This window comes from Spermophilus citellus (assembly GCF_964194105.1).
Source record: "Spermophilus citellus genome assembly, chromosome: 5".
Taxonomy (NCBI): Eukaryota; Metazoa; Chordata; class Mammalia; order Rodentia; family Sciuridae; genus Spermophilus; species Spermophilus citellus.
In genome coordinates, this window is record NC_138186.1 from 54813715 (window position 1) to 54836833 (window position 23119).

A 23119-nucleotide genomic window follows, 5' to 3' on the forward strand; every position below is an offset into this window, starting at 1 on the left:
ATAAAGGAATTGTGTCCACCTTAAAAAAAAAAAAAAGATGTATAGCAGTTTGATAGGCAAAGTACTCAGGGTGGGAGGGGAAGAGTGTGTGTAAAGGCCCTGAGGCCAGACCAAAAGGAGTATTAGTGTGGAGTTCAGGAAAAGGCACCAGAAAAGACTGCAATTTAAGAATGCAATTATTGACATCTTTTGATAAGACAAAAAAAATTGGAAATTTCTTACAACAGAGTTAAACAATGGTATTAAGAGTCTCAGGATGTTACTACACTTGATCCATTATGTGATCTTTTGCTAAGTTCTTGACTTTTGTTTTCAGAATGTGGTCGAACTATTCCTGGAATAACCAAAGGGTCAAAAATGATGAGATTGTATATAGACAGCACCGCCCCAGACAGTCTAAAAGGACTGTGTTTGTTTTTTGTTCGCTGTAATAATGACGTGGCTATAAATAGTAAAAATATCCATGAGGTATGTTTGAATTTTTTTCCCCAAAGATATAGTTAAACACTGCTGTATTTTCATATCACATTTTGCTTTATTTTGCTGTCCTTTTCTATATGTTGGTCTGAATCGAGTTACAAGAAAATAATATATTCATCTATTTAAAGACACAGAGAAATGAGCTCTAATAGAGAGTAGTTATATTTGTCTTTCAGTCACTGTTTTTAAAATGCATGAAAATTCTGTTTCTTGTAGATGGTGTACAAATAAATTCTACCCTTATGTTCACCGGGAACACATTTTATTCTGTGTCACATAATTTTTAGTTACTTAACATCCCTGACACTCAATATTTCAGCTCTTTTTTTAAAAATATTTTTTAGTGTTGACAGACCTTTTATTTTATTCATTTATTTATATGCGGTGCTGAGAATTGAACCCAATGCTTCACACATGTGACGCAAGCACTCTACCACTGAGCCACAACCCCAGCCCCAATATTTCATCTCTTTACTGTTGCAGAAGAAGAGAGAATTGACCTAGAGCCTGGGCATTGCTAACCTAGTCCTGACAAGGCAGTCCATGAGAATGGGAAAAGTAAGACTTCTGGTTACCTAGACCCAAATTTGCCTCCAAGTTTCACCACGGACTGGTGGTGCATTCTTTGGCAAGTTGCTCAACCTTTCTCTGACTCAATTCTCTACATTTTCAAATTGGGAATAATAATACCCATCTCAAGGACTATTATGAAACCAAATAATATGTGAATTCTTATTACTTCACCTGCCATACCATAGACTCTCAACAAATATGAGTTCTCTTTATTATTCTGATAGTTTTAATACTTTTTACAAATGGGAAAGGTAACTGAAATGCAATCTTAATTTAGCTTCTTTTCTGTAGATATTTTATTGCATCTTTTGTGGCTGACGTGACTGTTCTTGTTAGCATTTTTCATAAGTAATCTTTCCTTTTTCTTCCCACCTGCTTTCCTCTTTGTCTTTGAAGTCCTGTGTTTCCACCGTGATGTGTCTATGTGTGATAGTTTCTTCAGTGTGTCTTCCATTTCGCTAATTCTCTTTTCAACTTGTCCATGGTTTCGTCTGTCCTTTTAAATTTATTATTATTATGGTGCCAGGGATCAATCACAGGGCCTTGTTCACGCTAGGCAAGTGCTCAACTACTGAGCCACATCCCAGCCCTGTTATTTTTTTGTACTTTAGTCTTTGTTTTATCACAGTCACATGTGCACTTAGTTTAAAAAAGGAAGAAGTGCAACACTAACCTCTGTGCCACTCTCTAGAAGCAATTCTTAAACTCTTTTAGCAGGTTCTTCTCTTTACTTCCTATCTCTAAATAATTTTCTCTGACAATGTACGTATTATCTGTGGACTTTTTTTTTTTCCCTCTTTTTGGTACTGGGGATTGAATCCAGAGGTACTTTACCACTAAGCCACCTCTCCAGCCTTTTTTATTTTTTAATTTGAGACAGGGTCTCACTAAATTGCTTAGGGCCTTGCTAAATTACTGAGGCTGGCCTCAAGCTTTTAGTTCTCCTGCCTTAGCCTCCAGAGTTATTGGGATTACAGGTGTGCACCATTGCACCCAGTTATCTGTGGACTTTTCTCTACAGAAGATGAGGATTTAGTTCCTTTTTACACTTTGGCCCCCTCCCTTATTTCCCCATTCCTCCATTCTAAACGTTATGTATTTTATGCTGCATGGCTCAATATTTGTTTGTATCATTATAACTATGCAAATAACACAGCAGAGACATGTAGTATACTAGTGGTTCTTAAAGTGTTACCCAAGACCTTTTCAGGGGGTCTGCGAACCAACTTTTATCATAATACTAAGATTCTACTTGCCCTTTTTACTGTGTTAACAATTGGTGGTGCAGAAACAATGGTGCAAAAAACTGCTGCCACCTTAGCAAGAATCAAGATAATGGCACCCACCTATATTAGTAGTCATTACAGTCTTCATTATTACTGTAGTAGTTCACTTTTGTTAGTACAACAAAATACCTGAGGCAACTAAATTATAAAGAGAAAAGGTTTATGTAGCTCACAATTTTGGAGGTTCAAGTCCAATACTGGGCAGCCCTGTTGGTTTGGTCCTCTGGTGAGGGTGCCAGATGGCAAAAGCAAGAGTACATATAAAGCAATCATGTCTCAAGCTAAAAAGGAGAGAGAGAGAGAGAGAGAGAGAGAGAGAGAGAGAGAGAGAAATATATAGAGAGAGAGCAGAAGAGGACATCTGGGGTCCCATATCTCTTTTGAGGGCATGCCCTCAGTGACTTAAGGACCTCCCTCTAGGCCCCGTCTCCCAAAAGTTCTTACTATCTCCCAGTAGTGCTACTCTGAGGACCAGGGCCTTAACATATGGACCTTTGGGGGACATTCCCCATATTCATAGTTAAAAAAAACAAGCAGCCAATTTCCAGTGGCCCTATATGAGCCTTTGTGTGTGTGGGGGTGTGTGTATCAGGGATTGAATTTAGGGGCACTTGACCACTGAGCCACATCCCCAGCCCTATTTTGTATTTTATTTAGAGACAGGGTCTCACTGAATTAATTGCTTAGTGCATTGCGATTGCTGAGGCTGGCTTTGAACTTGTGATCCTCCTGTCTCAGCCTTCCAAGCTGCTGGGATTACAGGCATGCGTCACCATACCTGGCTGAGCCTTTTAGTCTTAATTTATTGGTTTGGGAGTTCTAGCATATTTAATTTATGTTAATTGAGATGTCACACTCTTGGGTAGTGGGTTTTTGGTTTCTGGGCTCTTGATTTCTTGTGACCAGTAGTTTTTTTACCCTTCAAAATCCTGGACAGAGGGCTGTTTTTTGTATGTATGTATGTATGTATGTATGTATTTATTTATTTTTGCTGTCTCTTGGCTGGATAAAGTTTTCATGCCTCTTTCAGCTGAGGACTCCTTCATGCAGGAGGCTCTGTTGCAAACCCCTGACAGTGCACAGGTCCAGGCAGAGGCTTGCTCTCCAGGCAGAATCTCCATAAAGAGCTAACTTGTGAATGGTCAGAATGGGGCAGGAGCTAAGTTTGCTGGTTTTAAAGCTCTAATATTCATAACCACATAAGCTTTCCTAATAGTTTACAAGCTGTCTTGTGTATTGCAGTAAGAAATAGATGGTGATTTTTAGTTTTTTAATGGACTTAGCATATGAAATTGCATTTGAAAATCACCCTCTCCCCCTTTTCAGGAAGTACTATTTACTGTTTTGGATGCATCAGAAGGACTCTTGAACGGGATCAAGAACATGATGTCAAGTATATTTCTACCAGCTATTCATTCCACAAGCAACTGGGGTGCTTTAAACCAGTCCAAGCAGGGAGAATCTGAAAAGCATATTTTCACTGAAACCCTCAATAGGTACCTTTCATTTTTAGATGGTTAGTATAAATTTTTTGTTCACTACTAAAAATGAGTAAATTATGTTGTTAAGAAAACATTAGTGGGGGCTGGGGCTTAGCCCAGTGGCAGAGCGCTTGCCTAGCATGTGTGAGGCACTGGGTTGTATCCTTAGCACCACTTAAATGTAAACAAATAAAATAAAGCCATGTTGTCCATCTACAACTACAAAAATAAAAAATAAAAAAGAAAACATTAGTGAATACGTTTTCATCTTGAAAGATGTTAATCAAAGTAAGTATGAGACCTATTTTATGATTTGTATGAAATAATACAATCCCTAATTTCCAGGAATGTGTTTTAAAAAATTTTCCATTATAGTAGGAGGAATTTTTTGTTACATTCTTAATAAAAAAACTTTTCAGCATCTTTAAAAATATATGCTTTATTATGAAATCTTTAAAATGTGTATTTCTATCATTTAATATTATATATTATACTTATGAGGAAATCAAGTCACAATCTAATGATCAATTAGAGATATATTTCTAAAAAGTATTAGATCTTTAACATTTTAGCAATTACAGCTGGAAAGCACACATTGACATTTAACAAAACATTATGTACTTTTCTTGATATTATTTGTCTCCATTAGGTGCCAGAATAAGTATTGAGGGGACAGTGATGTTAAAGAAGATAGACAATATTGATTTTTCCAAATTGCATACCTTTGAAGAAGTGACGGCCGCAGCTAGCAATTCGGAAACTGTCCGTCAGCTAGAGGAGGTACTGATGATATGGTACAAACAGGTCGAACAGGTGAGTTCACTCAAGTCATTCCACCTGGAGTCTCAGTTGTCCCATGCACCTAGCCATGTTGCATTTTGTCTCTAAGAGTAAGGGAAGAGGAGCTCGAAATCTTCTTCTAGATTCTGTTCTGAAACTCTGCCTGTTGTTGGCTCTGGAGCAAAACCGTTGTTCTTTGTGGACCACTTAAAATCAATTTTAGATATTTCTCCCTTTAAAGGGGAAATGAAATCATGAGGGATAGCCAGCATTTATCCCCAACAATTTGTTTATTGTCATACTCTCTGTGAAATAGAGAGGGAGGGGACATAATGATGAGCCACTGTACTAGACAAAAATAAATGCCTCTTTGTTGATCAGTGGAGTCACCTGTGTTGTCATAGAGGTTCAGACTATGCTTGCTCCTATGAGTATTGGAGGCACATCTGCAATTCTCTGGTCAAAAAAAAAAAATTTTCTCTAGCCATAGGAAAAACAATAGTAGGAGTAGAATGCAGGTCAAAATTATGAGAGACTTGGACTCAACTGCAAATAATGCAAAAACACAAAATCCAAACGATAACAACCAAAACCCCAAACAAAAAATTAACCCAGACATCATGCAATTTCCCTAAACTGAAAGAAGCCCCTGGGAGTGGACTCAGATCTATGGTTCATAAGCACAGTGGAACCAGAGAAGAAAATCTTCAGGTACCTGAAGAGAGAAAAGCAGGAGAGAAAGCAGGAGGAGGAAGAAAGCATTTCTAATTTGACCCTTTTTAGAACTGTGCAGAAGGTGCAGTTGGGGTAGCAAAAACTTGAGGGCTTGGAAGCTCCTTAGGAGAGCCTGGAATGCTGACCTAGAGCGCTGGCCAGAGCCCTCGCCCCAGAATTTGCTTCCAGGTTGAAGCAGGCAGTTGCCCACCAGAGGACCCCTGCAGGGTCTCCTGTACTATTGGAGGAGTGTCTGGGTTGGGCTGACTTCTTGGTTTGTAGGCAGTGGGCTCCTTGCTGTCACCTCACATGCTGGAAAACAGAACCATCATGACTGAATCACTTCCTGAAGTCCTCACCTCCAAAGACTGTCACACTAGAGAGTAGGTTTCAGTAGGTGAGTTTTGGGGGCATACACATTCAATTTAGCAATATCTTAGGAATCATTTTATAACCCCCCCCCCCAATTCAACATTTTCTTTCATTCATTCATGTTGGTACAAGCAAATTGAATTCATTCACTTAACTTCGGTCTGGTATTCCTCTATGAATAAACCTTAGTTTTATTATGTAGACTTTCAGACACATAGGAGAAATTTAAATTATTTCTGTATTTAAGGAGGTAGAGAAATTTATTTATTCATTCCCCTGGGAAGAGGATTGTTTGTACTCTTCCTGTTACAAAAAACAATAACACATATTATTGTTCTAGGGCTTCTTTAGACATGTTCAGGAGTTTCTCAATGGGATTGCTGGGAACATTTGCATACAGATCTTTCATTGGCTATTACCAAACTTCTCAAATAGTGGTTATATATACATAATGTGGAAGTTCTAAATAATATATATGTGTGTATATATATAAATACAAATATATAAGTATAAATATATATATAGATATATGCCACAGTCTTGGCTGGGCACAGAATCACCAGCCACCACACACCTTGTAGATTCAAACAGCAATTCTTCATTCCCGAACTCACACCGGCCTCTACACGTGTTCTGGGGAAATCCCAGTTCTGGGCCCAAATTCCCGTGCCAAATACTTTTCAATTCCATGAGAACTCAACGGGAACTCAGGCAGCAGGATACGCCCTATTCCCAGCAGCAATAACCTTAAACCTGGAACTTCCCTAAACCCAGATTGTTTTAAACCGGGAACGCCTTAAACCCAAATTATCCTAAACCGGGATACTTCCTAAAACCTGCAGGATACACCCTAAACCTGGATTCACCCTCGTCCTTGAGCAGGGTCACCTTTCTCAAACACACATGCAATGTCACAGTGAATTTCCAAGGCAAGTCCATTTAACATGGGGTACGCTGGCAAGGAAATTTCGATGCGTCATTACTACTTGGCAATGGCCCTCAGCAGATATATAAATATAAATATAATACACACACACACACACATATACATACACACATACACACATACACACACACACCATCCTGGGGATTGAATGCAGGGACACTTCATTACTGAGTTACATCCCCAGCCCTTTTCATTTTTTAGTTTGAGAAGGGGCCTTGCTAAGTTGCTGAGCCTGGCCTTGAAATTATGATCCCCTGCTTCAACCTCCTAAGTAGCTGGGATTACATGCGTGAGTCACTGCATCAGATTTAGTTTATATTTTTTTTACAGAAGCTTCTGAGTGTTCTCATTTCTTCAAAGCTTTGATTACATCTGGGACTGTCAGGTTTTTAACCGTTGCTGGTATATGGGTTGAGAGATGGCATCTTGACTGACTTTGTATTATCCTGAATACTGTTGATGTGGAGTGTGTTTAATGGCTGTGTAGGCTTCTTCTTTGTTGAGTGGCCTGCCCTGTGCTTGGCTCAGTTTTCTTTTGGATTGTTGGATGTTATCTTATTGAAGTGCTGGAGTTCAAGTAATATCTTCCAGGTGTTGATCCTTGGTTGGTCTCCACTGTGCCGTGTCTTTCATTTGGTGTGGTGTCTTTAGAAATGTGGAAGTTTTAAATTTTAATGTAGTTAAGTGGTTATATATTACAACTGGCAATCCAGCCTCAATTGAGCTACCTCCAGTGACTAGGAACTTCTATATATTTATTTTTATTTTTTCCTTTTTTTTGATTTTTTTATTATTAGTTGTTCAAAACATTACAAAGCTCTTGACATATCTATATTTTTTTGTATTTTATTTAGGAATCCTTTTCTAGTTCTATGAAGATTTTCTCCTAAATTATTTATTTAAATAATGAAATGTAATGCAAAGATGAATATAATAAAAGAGACAAATTGTAAAATTAACACCTGTGGGGCTGGGGCTGTAGCTCAGTGGTAAAGCGTCTGCTTCAAATGTGTGAGGCAAAGGGTTCAATCCTCAGCATCACATAAAAGTAAATAAAGATACCGTGTGTTTATCTAAAATTAAAAAATATTAAAAAAAGAAAAACTTAACACCTGTGTAAACTTTGCTCAGGTTAAAGAAATAGAACATTCTACTGGGTAATCCCAACCTCTTGGGAGGCTGAGGCAGGAGGACGGAAAGTTTGAGGCCAGCCTGGGCAATGGAGAGAAAGAAACAGAACATTCCCAGCACCTTGTCTTCCTCTTCCCAGTTTTAAATACCGTTTCTTCCCCCATTGTGACTGTATCTTTACAGTTACGATATTCAATTCTTTGCCTTTCTTTATAGTTTTACCCTTACTTTGTATAGAAATTTAACCATTTCATCTTATTTTATATTTTGTGATGTTGGGGACAGAATCCAGGGTACATGCATTAGGCAGGTGTCCCACCACTGTGTTACATCTGCAGCCCTTCTGATTTTATTTCTGACATTCAGTTTTTTAGCCTGCCTGGAGTTATTTTTGTGTGTGTGGGCATGTGTGCGTGATGTGAAGTAGGAATCCAATTTTGACTTTTTTCACAGTTAGCCAGACATCCCAATTTAATATCCTTTGTTAAATTGCTTATTTAACAGTCCATTCTTTCCTTAAAGATGTCTAATACCTCAAAGTACACTCTACTATCATGTCTAAAATTTGTAATATCACCTCTGTCTATATTGTTTTATTTTTTAATTTTTATTGGTGCATTATAATTATACATATGGTGGAATCTGTTATTATATATTTGTACATATACACAATATAATAATATAACTTAGTTTCATTCTATATCAAGTTTTTGCTCTTCTGTCTGTCCCACTGGACTGTTTATTTGTTTTGTAGACTCATACCATGCTGCTTTAATTTCTGGAGCTTTTACAAATCAACACTTTGGATGTCAAGTTTCTTTGCTTTTTTTTAAATTCAAAATTGCATTGATTATGTCTGCAAATTGTTCTTCCAAATCTGAAGATTGGGTTGTCAAGTACCATGAACAACTCTTGAGATTTTGATTGGAATTTCATTGAATGTGTATATTCCTTTAGAGAAAACTGGCTTCTTTATATTATTGAATTTTTCCACCCATAAACATGTCTCTCACTTATTTAGGTCTTATTTTATGTTCTAAATGTAGTGTTCTTATTGTCCCAGAAAGGTCTTACACATTTTTTGTTAGATATTTTTTTTTTTTTTTTTTAGAGAGAGAGTGAGAGAGGAGAGAGAGAGAATCTTCAATATTCATTCTTTAGCTTTCGGCGGACACAACATCCTTGTTTGTATGTGGTGCTGAGGATCGAACCCGGGCCGCACGCATGCCAGGCGAGCGCGCTACCGCTTGAGCCACATCCCCAGCCCCTTGTTAGATATTTCTAAAAAAAATTATCATTGCAATTATTTGCTGTTGCAGATGGTATCTTTTTAGAAATTACATTTCAGATGGCTATATGGTTTGTGAAAAAGTGCTACTGGTTTTTATGCAGAGGTCCAACAACCCTACTGAATATTTCATTTTTAATAATTATTAAGGATTTATATTTAATATTCTTAACATTTTAAAGATATAGCCAACCATATTATCTGTGATTATGCCCTTTTAAAAAATTTCCAATCAGTAATGCCTTTTGTTTACCTACCTTTTTCTGGCACTTCCTTTACCAGGTGGAATGGAAGTGGGTGGTGATAGTGGCAAACTTGCCCTGCCCTTGGTTTTAAAGTGATGATGTTCACAATTTCACCTTTATGATGTTTGTGATGTTTGCTGGCGTTTTCAATAGATACTACTTATCATGTTCAAAAAGTTCCTTTCTCCTCTCTGCTTGCTAAGTTCTTTTTGTTAATTTTTTTTGGTTGTATTTGGACACAATACCTTTATTTTATTTATTTATTTTTTATTTTTATGTGATGCTGAGGATCGAACCCAGCACCTAGCATGTGCTAGGCAAGCACTCTACCGCTGAGCCACAACCCCAGCCCCACGCTTGCTAAGTTTTTAAACATTATTCAGAGTTACTATTATTTATACTTTTGGTTTTTTTCAAAAGATGCAGTGAGATTTTAACCAAGAAGAATATATCATTTCTGTATTCCATATATATGTGTATACATATTTAAATTGCAGGTGCTTATTGAGAGCGAGCAGATGAGAAAAGAAGCTGACGACTCAGGTCCACTCACTGAGTTGGAACACTGGAAACGGATGTCAGCCAAGTTCAGCTATATCATTGAGCAGATTAAAGGGTCAAGTTGTAAGGCTGTCATAAATGTGCTGAACGTTGCGCACTCCAAACTGTTAAAGGTAAAAGGCCTTTTAGTTTACATTTTGGTATAATTCAGAACAACTGAACAGAAAATTACCTTTATTGAACTGCTTATTTTTAAAAAAATTTAAATCAAGACATTACATTTATATATTTTTATGGGGTACATTATGGTAATTCAATACATGTATGCAATGTGTAATAAGTCGGTAAAAAACATTTCCATGACTTCCAACATTAATCCTTTTTATGTGTTGAGAATTTTCTACTCATTTTGAAGTACAACGTAGATTGTTTTAATCAGTAGTTAACCCTACTATGTTAGAAAAACTAGAATTGATTTCTCCGGTCTTATTGGCCTTCTTCCTATCCTCTCTCCATGCTGTTCCATTCCTCTTCCAGATCAAAGTGATTCTTAACATAATGTACCGGAATTAAATATTTAGAAGTGTTAAGCTTTGAGTGAAGCTTTCTCATGTGCCACAATCATTTCCATCAGAGGAAATGAAGACACATTTCTCAATATTTTGTGCACCAATTTTGAAAGAGCTACCTTTAGAGTGATTGCCAGAAAAGAAATGATCACATTTCTTTTAAAAATTGTTTTAGAGCTGGGTATAGTGGTCTTAAAAATAAAAAGAGCTTTGGGAAGAGCTAAGTGGTTAAGCACTCCTGGGTTCAATCCCCAGTGCTGTGAAAATTAATTACATCATTTCTAATTTTTAAATTGTCATACCATATTATTTAATTAGTAAATATCACACTGTATCAATCTTTAATTACCCCCTCCCTACACCCCAGTAGTAAATCTTGGAAATGTATGCCTATTAGATCCAGCTATATAATTTTTCCAAAATGTTCATTTATCTGATCATTTTTTAGTGAACAAATTTTCCTTCCTCTTTCCCTATCCCTTCTTTCCTCTTCATTTTTTCAGCAGCTTTATGATATACTTCACATACATTCATCATTTGATGTGTACAATTTGGTGATTTTTAACATTCACAGAGTTATGTAACCACAATAAATTTTAATATTTTTTTTAAGAATATATTTTTAGTTGACAATGGACCTTTATTTTGATTTATGTGTGTGCTGAGAATCAAACTCAGGGCCTCACACATGCTAGGCAAGCGCTCTACCATTGAGCCACAACCCCAGCCCCAATTTTAACACATTTGTTTCACTTTAAAAAGAAACTCCATACCCTTCAGCTGTTACCTCCCCATCTCTAACCTTCTGCTCCCAGCCCCAAATGACTTCTAATCTATTTTGTGGCTCTACAGATTTCCCTCTACTGGACATTTCAGAAGTCATATAATATATGGACTTTTGTTACTGAATTCTTTCATTTATGTTACTCAAGAGTAATCCATGTTGTAGAATGTATCAGTGTTTCATTTCTTTTCATGACTGAGTAATATTCTGATGTATGGATAGTATTACATTTTGTTTATCAGTTTATGGACATTTGAGTTGTTTCCACTTTTTGGTTGTTATGAATAATGCCTCTGAACATTCATGTACAACCTTTTGGGTGGACATATTTTGTCATTTCTCCTGAATATATACCTAGAAATAGAATTTCTTGGTCAAATGGCAACTCTACGTTTAACTTATATAGGAAAATGATTCCTTTTCTATGTGTACATAAACATTGCCACAATTAAATGTTTTGTATATACATATGCAAATATTTCCCCAGGGTAGATCCACAACTTCTTGAATATTTATTATCAGTTAAAAACTTTCTTTTTTTGCTGGTTATTGTGGTGTATGCTTGTCATCCCAACTATTTGGGAGGCTGAGTTAAATTCAAAGCCAGCCTGGGTAAGTTAGAAGTGATGTGCCCTTCTCAGTGTGTCAAATTGAGAGTCCATGATATCCATGTGTATTAGGGTTCTCTATAGGAACATAATCAACAGGAAGTATAATTATAAAAAGGGGAGTTATTAGGTTGGCCTACACGACCAGTGCCAGATAGTCTACAATGGCTGTCTGCAGGCTGCAGAGCTGGAAGAACCAGTAGCCGCACAGCCCAAGAGTCTGAAGCCCCAAGAAGGATCAATTGTGCTATCCTAGTCCAAGACCAAAGGCTTCTGGAGAATCACTGGCAGAGTCCACTTTGGAAGAGTGAAGAAGTGAGAGTCTGATATCCTTGGAGGATCCCAGTAGCAATCAAGAACCTGGTCAAGAAGAATGGACTTGCATCTGCTGCTGCTTCTTGTTCTTTCAAATTTTATTCCATCCAAGTCATCATCCTGTTGTTTGATGCTGCCACACTTAGGGAGGGTCTCCATTTCAGTTGGCTATCCCACATGCCAGTCTTTCCTAGACACACCCTCACCAACGCATCCATATTCCTCTTAGTCCTTGGCATCTCTTTTTTAAAAAAAAATAATTATTTTTTAGTTATAGGTGACACAATGTCTTTATTTTACTTTATGTGGTGCTGAGGACTGAACCCAGTGCCTCACTCATGCTAGGAGCACGCTGTACCTCTGAGCCACAACCCCAGCCCAATCCTTGGCATCTCTCTTTTTTTTTTTTTTTTTTTAAGAGAGAAAGAGAGAGAGAGAGAGAGAGAGAGAGAGAGAGAGAGAGAGAGAGAGAGAGAATTTTTAATATTTATTTTTTAGTTCTCGGCGGACACAACATCTTTGTTGGTATGTGGTGCTGAGGATCGAACCTGGGCGCACCCATGCCAGGCGAGTGCGCTACCGCTTGAGCCACATCCCCAGCCCCCTTGGCATCTCTTAATCCAATCAAATTGACAATTCAAATTAACCATTGCAACATGTGTCTTATTGCTGGTGACTTAACCTTGACATTTGGTTAAGGTGGAGTCTGACATGTTTCTGTATTATATATCTATTATTTTGGGTGGAAATAACTTGATGTTACATAAATATCTTGCCTGGGTAAATCTTGCCTGCAGTAATTATTGCTGTGGTATGCTCTTGGTGATTTTCCAGTTCCTTCATTCTATCCACTTTGATTGATTAGAATTTTTATGCAAGAAAAAGTCGTTTTTCCTTTAAGTTACTTATTTGATAATTTATTTATATTAATATAGTATAATGGCTGGGTATGGTGGTGCACACCTGTAATCCCAATTACTCAGGAGGCTGAGACGGGAAGATTGCAAATTTGAGGCCAGTCTGGGCAACTTAGTGAGGCCCTGTCTTAAAATAAAATTTAAAAAGGGGTAGGGATGTAACTCAGTAGTAGAACACTTGTGTAGCATGTGAAGATCCTGGGTTCAATCTTCATTGCCAAAGGATATTTATTTTATGTTTAGGTTATCATCTAATACTATCATTATTCATTTTGTTGTTCAAGTTGCTCCAGCTGTGGCCATTGGGAAGTCTTTCAGGTTGGTTCCTATGTCCTTACCTATTCTCTGTGGAAAATAGGTAGGTTGGTTCCATACCTATTCCCCTCCCCTTTTTTGGAGCACCATCTCTAGGCTCACGCTATATATTATGCAGAACTACACCATGCAAGTAGAGATTACAGGAAGAGAGATTTTTGTCTTAGAGTGTTTATATTGCTATAACAGAATACCTGATATTGGGTGATTTATAAAGGAAAGAGTTTTATTTAGTTCACAGTTTGGGAGGTTGTAAGTCCAAGATCAGGGAACCACATCTATTTGGTCTCTACTAAGGGCCTTCTGGCTAGGTCATATTATGGTAGGTGGCATCAAGGCAGGAGCATGTGTGAGAGTGACAAGCAGCCCTTGTGAAGAGGGATCCAGGGGAGGTGCCAGGCTCACTTACAACAATCTGATCTTGCAAGTACTAATATCATCTCATGAGAGCTAGAACGTCCTACAGACAACATTAATGTGTCTTAAAGACCTAATCACGTTTTTAAAAAGCCCCACCACCTCATACCATTACATTGGAGAATGAAGCTTCAACATGAGTTTTGGAGGGAATCTATCACATTCAAACCATAGCAGATTTCTTCTCAATGAAAGGAGGAACTTTTTTTGTGTTTAGAGTTGACTAAGCAGAAGTTATTTCATAATCCTTGAATATGTTGATTTCAGATTGAGTTCTCTTTGCTAATAAAGAATATTTCTTAGAATAATGTTCTGCTAATAATATGACTTATTCTGGGAAGATCCACAGCCATATAATGTCACAAATAACAAACCTGGAGAAGTCTTTTTAGTAGAAGTATGTCCAGTTGAAGCTCACAGACAGGGTATTAATTATAAAGGGTATGACTTCAGGTTTAGTAAATCACTTAAGGATTTATAATAACATAGATACTATAAGAAAAGGCTATATTAATCAAACTTAAATATCTACTATGTGAGTATATGTTTGATTAGGAAGACTGTGTAAATTTTTAAAATAAACTGTAGTAGCATACTGATATATTTGGATTTTTAATGGAATTCTTATATGTTTTTCTTCTTAGAATTGGCGTGATTTGGATGCAAGAATCACAGATACAGCAAATGAATCAAAAGATAATGTTAGATATTTGTATACTCTGGAAAAAGTATGTCAACCTCTCTATAACTATGACCTGGTAAGTATACTTTTAAAAGTGCAGTTTAAAAAATTAACTTGTATAATTAATGCACTTTAAAACACCTTCAATATGTATGTATTGGGAAAAGCACACACTGACAAAAGGTTATTTAAAAGTTGTATTTTCCTAGTCTATATTTAGAATGAATTATAAATTCTATTTAATATTTTAACCCACATTTAAGTATTCAGCATTATTGTAAGTATGACTTCACTAGTCAGTTAAGCAAGATGAATATATTACTTATCCAATGCTGCATAGCAAACTTCCTAGGAGAGAGCGGCTTTAAGCAGTGAGCATTCATTATGTCACAGTTTCTGTGGACCAGGAATCCAGGCACGGCGTAACTGAGTGCCTCTGCTTCAGGGTCTCTCATGAAGCTTCAGGCAGGCTGTTAACTGGGGCTGGGGTCTCCTCTTATGGGGAGACTGACTGGGGAGGGTCCATACCTAAGCTTACTCACATGGTTGACAGATCTGAGTTCTTATTCAGGTGGTTAGGATTCTTCATAGTGCAGCTTGTTTCCCCCAGGGAAGGTGATTCCAGAGTGAGCAAGACAGGGGAAGCTACCATCTTTTTGTGACCTAAATGTGAAAGTGACATCTCACTATTTCTGTTGTGCTCTGTGGGTTAGGTGCAAGTCAGTAAGTCTGGTCCAGGGCAGGGAGTATACAAGAGTCAGAATACCATGAGGGGAGCCTCACTGGGGCATTCTTGGAGGTTGGGTACCATGGAAGGCATTTATCAGTTTATTGAGTAGCAAACCCAAGCTCATCATGGATGGGGACTTTGCCTGAAGCACTCAGCCCATCAGTGATGCAGGACAGGCCCATCTTCTGTTTCTAGTCCACTTTCACCATCATATTTCTATAGAGTTCCCTTGAAGAACATATTAGCACTGCTATTTTCAAAAGTTACTATTATTATTATTATTTGTACCCAGGATTGAACCCACAGATGCTTAACCACTGAACCACATCCCCAGCTCTTTTTTATATTTTATTTAGAGACAGGGTCTTGCTGAGTTGTTTAGGACCTCACTAAGTTTTTGAGGTTGGCTTTGGACTTGGAATTCTCCTGCAAGCCACTGGAATTACAGGTGTATGACTATTAATTTTTAATTTATAAGTTATCTGGCATTTCTTAATATTTCTTTTTTGTGGGTGAGTACTGGGATTTAACTTAGGGGTGTTTAACCACTGAGCCACATCCCCAGCCATATATATATATTTAAATATATTTTTAGTTGTCAAATGGATCTTTATTTATTTACATGCGGTGCTGAGAATTGAATCATGTGCCTCACATATGTTAGTCAAGAGTTCTACCACTGAGCCATGACCCCAGCCCCTGTTTCTTTATATTTTAGTAGAGACAGGGTCTTGCTGAGTTGCTAAGTGTCTTGCTAAGTTGCTGAAACTGGCTTTGAACTTAGGATCCTCCTGCCTCAGCCTCCCGAGCTGCTGGGATTATAGGCATGCACTACTGTGCCCAGCTTCTTAATATTTAACATGTAATATGAAAATTATAGAAAACCTCTATGTCTTCTTTAGATATAAATGGGAAATCAGGGCTGGGGTTTTGGCTCAGTGGTAGAGTGCTTGCCTAAAACACCTGAGGCACTGGGTTTGATCCTCAGCCCCACATAATAAATAAATAAATAAATAAACAAACAAATAAATAAATAAATAAAGGTATTATGTTCATCTACAACTAAAAAAATATATTTAAAAATGGGAAATTGGGGCTAGGGTTGTGGCTCAGCGGTAGAGTGCGTGCCTAGCATGTATGAGGCCCTGGATTTGATCCTCAGCACCACATAAAAAAACAAATAAATAAAATAAAGGTATCGTGTCCAACTACAGCTAAAAAGTAAATTTAAAAAATGGGAAATCGTAGAAACTAGTGTTTGTTGAGAATGTAGTGTGGTGTTTTCCAATCGTGAATGGTGTCTCCTCTTGTGAATCACTTCTAGGCAGGAGGGCAGCTGAGACAGTTGTATTTTTAAAGATGCTCACAGGCTCGAGAACCCCCAACCTTTTGTTCTAGGCACTGTGCTATGTGCTTCAAATATGTTTCCATTCTGGATACACAACAACCCTTGTTTCAAAGATTAAGAGATTTAATTTGAGTATCTCTAAAGTGATGGAACCAAATTTGAGGCTGTTTTCGCTGGCATTAAAGGCTGTATTTTTTTTCCCTTGTCACTATGCCGTTGCCTTCAAGGTATTCTCTAAGTTAAAATGCTTTCCAAGTAATTTATATTAGTGTCTGATTTCTGTGTTCGGCATTCTCCATTCTGATTTCTGAAGAGATGGGTAGATCTTCCACAGAGGTGGCAGTCTTGGTCACCTGGCTTGGTTGGCCAGCCTTGGGTAAATGGCTGATTTCACATAGATTTGGCAAAGAGAGAAGTTCACATCCTAAGAGGGCATCAGAAAATGAGAAGTTTATGGTGGCACAGGAGAGAAGAAAGTGGGTTGAGAGTCCTGGGCAGGTGTAGTTCTTCCTTCTTTGTGGAAATTCATTATCTATCCAGGGGCTCCAAGAGGGAGAAGAGGAAGACACTTCAGAGGCAGAGTCTGTTAACTGGTGTCATAAAGAGATGATGAACTTAATTCAGAACTACATTATTAGTGTTGTTATTTGCAAAAAATTATGACTTTCTTAAACTTCACTCTCTGTTGATTTCTACCCCTGGTACTAGCAACTGGAGTTCTGTTGGGAAGCTTTTAAAATTTTGTTTCATATAAAAACACTGATGTGAGCTCTTGGATGTTTCTGTGTGTAAGACCAGGAGTAAAGGAAACCAGATTATATAGTGTTAGAGAAATAGGGCTGTGGCTGCAATTCAGTCAGCAGCCCAAAGACTCTATTCTCTAACTCTACAACCCAAGCAAAAGGAAGATATCAAAAAAAAAAAAAAAGTAAAAGAAAAGTTAGAGTTATTACTTGTTGCAAACATTTGAGTTGAAATACACATACACCTGAAGCTTTCTCCATGAATACCTACAAATAGCCCTTGATATAAAAAATAATAGATGTAGTGAGTAAAATTGTAGCATATGTTAAATCGAATGATGGTTATAAGTGGTCATTATGCTGTTCCCTGTACTTCTTTTTGTATTCAGGGCTTTTCATTATAAAAAGTAAACTTGGAAGTTAAAGAATGCTTCTTATTGTTATCAAGAGCTCTGAATTTTGAGATATACTGATTTCAACTTCTTAATTCAAAGGACTTGTTTAAATTTATATAATTTTAAAATCGTTTAGTTCATCCTAGTAATTTAAACTTTGTTCAGCTATTCTTGTCATGGAAGTGTCTTATGATTATTATTTGGTGGTTGTTGAGCTTCTTACTGTTTCTGAGCTAGGAAGATTTCAGGCCTTACCTTTTGAAATGACAGCAGTGTTAACAGTAGTGAGTCATATGATTTCTTCCCACTCACACACCCACTACTGCTATCGTTTCAAAATTTCTTTTTTCCATTCATTTTCTTTTACTGTCATTAAAAGCAACCGTCAATTGCTTTTTATCTTTTAATTGTGATTCAGGTAGAAAAAGTGCAAAGGATTCATGCTTTCGTTTCTGGAAGTTTGCTTAATTTTTATTGTCCTGGTATTATGCTTTGGGTATATCTATTGTAATATGTTTCACATACAAAATATCTGAATACTGTAACTTAATAGGAAGAACTTTGCATTCAGGGAGTGATTATAAATCATGATATTTATCCAGGAGTGGTGGTGCATGCTTGTAATCCCAGTGTTTCTTGTAATCCTAGTAGCTCAGGAGGCCGAGGCAAGAGGATCATGAGTTCAAGGCTAGACTCAGCAATTTAGTGAGGTCCTAAACAACTTAGCTAGACTCTGGGATATGGCTCAGTGGCAAAGTGCCCCTGGGTTCAATCCCCAGTACCAAAAATAAATAAATAAATAAATAAATAAATAAGTAAAAGATATTTAAAACTTGGATGAAAGGCATTTCCTGAGGGACCCATTTGATGCCATCCCTGAGCTCTCTTCATTGGAGTTTGATTTAGCACAGGTGGAAGGGACTCCCAGGCATAATTTTAATAGGATTTTTTGGACCTGTGATCCATAATATGGATTATGACATGCAAGTTTCAGTATAAAGCAATGATGTTGATTTCCATAAGCTTCATATAATTGATTTAATTATTTGTGGTTACATTTCCACTTAGGACATATAATATACTAATCAATAATTGTTCTTCCGAATTTCATTTATTTGTCAGTATTTTAAAAATCTTTATGGGCTGGGGATGTGGCTCAAGCCGTAGCACGCTCGCCTGGCATGCGTGCGGCCTGGGTTCGATCCTCAGCACCACATACAAATAAAGATGTGTCCGCCGAAAACTAAAAAATAAATATTAAAAAATTCTCTCTCTCTCTCTCTCAAAAAAATACATAAAAAAATCTTTATATATATTCATCTTGTCCCCTCAATTAAAAGGCAAGCTCCTTGAAGGCAGGAATGCCTTTGACCTTTTTTGCGCTGACCTAGTGATTTGCACCCTGGCTATAAGCAGGGTCTCAAAATATGAGCTACATAACTGATAGTGTGGGACCTTGGGCAAGCCTTTTTAATTTCCTGCCTCTCTGTTTTCTCATTTGAAAAATGAAAATAATAATTATACTTTATTACATAGCTTTTAAGACACTTTTTTTTTACACTGAACTCAGGACACACTTCATTGTCAGCTGAGTTTTATGAATCATTATGGGTGTGACTGGATACCATCTTAAATTATTAGTTCTCTCCTGGAGGGGAGTTTTTAATTTTTTTTTTTTTTGTTTTTGTACCGTGAGTGTGATCTCAGACTGCGGTTGAGTACCAGCTTGTGCTACAAATTCTTAAGGGAGTTTGTTCTTCTCCCCTTAGTGGCAGGATTGGGATATATAAGTTATGTTTGTCTTTCTCTCCATATTTCTTTATGTTCATCTTAACATAGTGAGTGTAGCTGATTGGTGGCTTAGTTTTAAGTGGGAGTTAGACTCCCCATGTTGGTACTTTTCTTTCTTTCTTTGGCACATATGGTAAGGATATCAGTATAAAACTACTAGAAGAAAACACAGGGGGAAACCTTTTAGCACATTGATCTGGGCAAAAATGTTTTTGGATAAGAACTTAAAAAGAGCTGAGGGGTTTGGGAGGTGGAGAGCAGGAAGATCACAAGTTCAAAGCCAGCTCCAGCAACTTGGCAAGGCCCTAAGCAACTTAGTGAGACCCTGCCTCAAAAAAAAAAAAAAAAAATGCTGGGGATGAGGCTCAGTGGTTGGGTGTCCCTGGATTCAATCCCTTGTACCAAAAAACAAAAAATCCTTCAAAAGAACAGGCAAAAAAAAGCAAAAAAAGACAAATGGATTATATTAAACTAAGAAATTTCAGCATTACAAAAGAAGTAATCATTCTAAAGAAGAGACAACCTGCAGAATGGGAGACAACATTTGCAAACTATTCATCCAACAAGAGATTCATATTCAGATTATATAAGGAACTCAACTGTAAAAAATCCCAAATAATCTGATCAAAAATGGTTGAAAGACCTGACTAGACATTTCTTAAAAGAAGACACATAATCAGTAAAGTTATAGGTTGGATGAAATCAAACCTATCTTAAAGGGTCCTGTCAGCATAAATTATGATGATACATGAAACTCCTAGATTAGTGTCTGGTACACATAAGCAACCAGTATTGTTTCAGTCAGCTTTTTCACTGCCGTGACTAAAGGACCTGAACAGAGCAATTGTAGAGGAGGAAAAGTTTATTTGGGGGCTCGTGGTTTCAGAGGTCTCAGTCCATAGACAGCAGGCTCCATTCCTTGGGGCACAAAGTGAAGCTAAACATCATGGTGGAAGAGTGTGGTGGAGAGAAGTAGCTCACATGATGGTCAGTAAGCAGAGAAAGATTCCATTTGCCAAATACAAATCCCAAAGCCACATCCCCAATGTCCACCTCCTCCAGCTACACCCTACATGTCTTTAATCATTACTGTATTAATCCCATCCGATGATTAACTCACTGATTGAGTTAAGACTCTCAAAACTCATTCATTTCACTTCTGAATAGTCTTACATTGTCTCACACATGACCTTTTGGGTGACACCTCACATCCAAACCATAACAAGTATGGTATGTCTTAGTTGTACGTGTTCTTCTTGCTTTACTTGTTTGTGTGAGTCTCTTCTCTAATGTGAGCTCAGTGCATAGGTTTCCTATCTTTAGATCACTTCCAATATCTTCAGAAGCTAATGGCACTCAATAGGTTTGCTGAAAGATGAATCTAAAATGTGAATAGGAGTAGTAGTCTAACTTGTGTTTTTAGCTACCTTTTTGATCAGAAATAAGTACAGAATTCTCTTCACCTAGTTTTTCCTTTTAATATCTTGCATCTTCCTTGGTACATTTGTCAACAAAACAAATGTCCTTTTTATTTTTTTCTGTTTCAGACCAATGTCTAGGATATCATATTGCATTTGGTAAAATTTGACTTAGAGGTAAAAATGTTATACGATGTGGTGTATATTTAGAGTTCTGAATAGCATAACATATTTACTGTTTAAATTATATAAACATGTGATGGAATTCACTTGCTCTGTTTCGATTTCAGGTTTCCATGGCACATGGAATACAAAATTTGATTAATGCCATCAGAATGATTCACAGTGTGTCAAGGTATTACAACACCTCAGAGAGAATGACCTCATTGTTTATCAAGGTGAGTTTCTAAGGGAAGAAATCACACATGTGAGCCTGTGGAAAAAAAAAATAATTCTTTCCCTTTGAGCCAGAAAAGAGAATTGGGAAGTTTGGGCACTCTTCGGAATTCAGGATTTTAATACTTGGAGTGGATGAGGAAAGGATGGAGATGACTGGAGTCAGCTGTACTTAATAGTTGGGGTCACGGTGTATCTTTTTCCTTGTCAGAGGTCAGCCCCAAGGCATTTTGTTTAAATGTAGTTGTTTTTGCTGGGTGTGTTGGCACATACTTGTAATCCCAGTGACTCTTTTTTTTTTTTTTCCTATAGTGCTGGGGATTGAACCCAGGGCCTTGTGCATGGGGGCAAGCACTCTACTAACTGAGCTATATGCCCCATTGACTCTATTTTTAAATAAATAAATTAAGCTGTTTGGTAACTTATTCATTCCCAGTATTTTTTTATTCTGATCAAGAGATAAGGATCGTGTCCACAATTAGCCTCGTTTCTTTAGCTCCTTCTCCCATTGCTATGGTTTATGTAAAGTCTTCCTATTAAGACATGTGGTTAATTATTTTTTAAAAATTGAAAAAGTACCCAAGAAACACATGGATGGTATTTCTTTATAAATGATTCAGGCAAAATGAAATGTGTAAAGTTGTATTTAAAAAAATTTATTAGGGCTGGGGATGTGGCTCAAGCAGTAGCGCGCTGGCCTGGCATGCGTGCGGCCCGGGTTCGATCCTCAGCACCACATACCAACAAAGATGTTGTGTCCGCAGAGAACTAAAAAAATAAATATTAAAAAATTCTCTCTCTCTCTCTCTCTCTCTCTCTCTCTCTCTCTCTCTCTCTCTCCTCTCTCACAATCTCTCTAAAAAAAAAAATTTATTAAAAAGCAAAGTAGAAATTTAATCACCGGCTATGTCCCAAATAAGACAAGAACCTTCTCATTCTCCCCATCCATTTGTCTCCCTGTTTCTTGCTGTCCATGTCCTACACTGGGATCATTCTTCATTCCATGTTATTGTTAATATTTTTTCAACATTGTGAGTCAATACATGTTCAAACTAAAACCCAAGTATTGCTCATTTCTTTAGCCATCTCTCACCACTGTTTGATGATATCCAGGTCTTCCTCCCTCTTGGATTCATTATTACTTTTAAAAAGAAATTGTCAAGTACTTCTTTCAGAAAGGGTGTGTCAATGATGAATTTCCTCAATTCCTACGCATATTAGGATAGTTTTATTTCCTCCTACCAGTCAAGTGCTGGTTTGACTAGTATTCTAAGTTCAACATCATTTTCACTTGGAACTTTGAAGACATTGCTCACCGTTGTCTAGGATCTGGTTTCGTTGATGAGGTGTTAGGTGCTAATGTGATTTTTTTTTCCTTTGTAAGTAACTAGTTTTATTTGCTGGAAGCCTTTTGGATTTTTTTCTTTATTGTTGAACATCTCAACTTTCAAACTGATGTGGTTCTTTTTACATTTATCTTGTCTATATTGCTGGTTTCTTTCAGTCCAAATTTTTTGTTTTTTCATTCCTGGGAAATTTTTCTTTTTTGCCTTTGATCATTTCTGACCCACCTGTTTAATTCATTCTCTCCCTTTGAATCTAAATTCCTTTTCTCTTCATTTTTTAAAATCTTCCCATTATTGTTCTTGGACTTTTCAGTTCACTCATTTGTTCTTCAACTTTGTACCAGGTACCAGTCAGTTCATCAGTCAATTTAATATTTTTATTTTTTATTTTTTGCTATGCTGGGGATTGAACCCTGGGCCTCACACATGCCAGGCAAGTGCTCTATCATTGAGCTACACTCCAGCCTTTTTGTTTTGTTTTAAGAAAAAAGAAGTTCAATTTTCATATTATTGTTTTCTTATCATAGGTATAAAATCTTCTTATATCT

At 37.2% G+C, this 23119-nt stretch overlaps 1 protein-coding gene across 1 annotated transcript in view; it reads left to right on the forward strand.

Moving 5' to 3' along the window:
• Positions 1 to 342: 342 nt before the first annotated feature.
• The window catches only part of DNAH8 (dynein axonemal heavy chain 8), a gene marked incomplete at its 3' end in the record, with an annotated part of 273605 nt that continues 250828 nt past the window's right edge, over positions 343 to 23119 (forward strand). Inside the window, exons 1-6 of the mRNA XM_081294489.1 lie at positions 343 to 468; positions 3666 to 3855; positions 4470 to 4633; positions 9794 to 9970; positions 14367 to 14480; positions 21120 to 21227. Coding sequence (XP_081150615.1) covers positions 358 to 468; positions 3666 to 3855; positions 4470 to 4633; positions 9794 to 9970; positions 14367 to 14480; positions 21120 to 21227 — 864 coding nt within the window. The 5' untranslated portion in view covers positions 343 to 357. The remainder of the gene's footprint in view (positions 469 to 3665; positions 3856 to 4469; positions 4634 to 9793; positions 9971 to 14366; positions 14481 to 21119; positions 21228 to 23119) is intronic.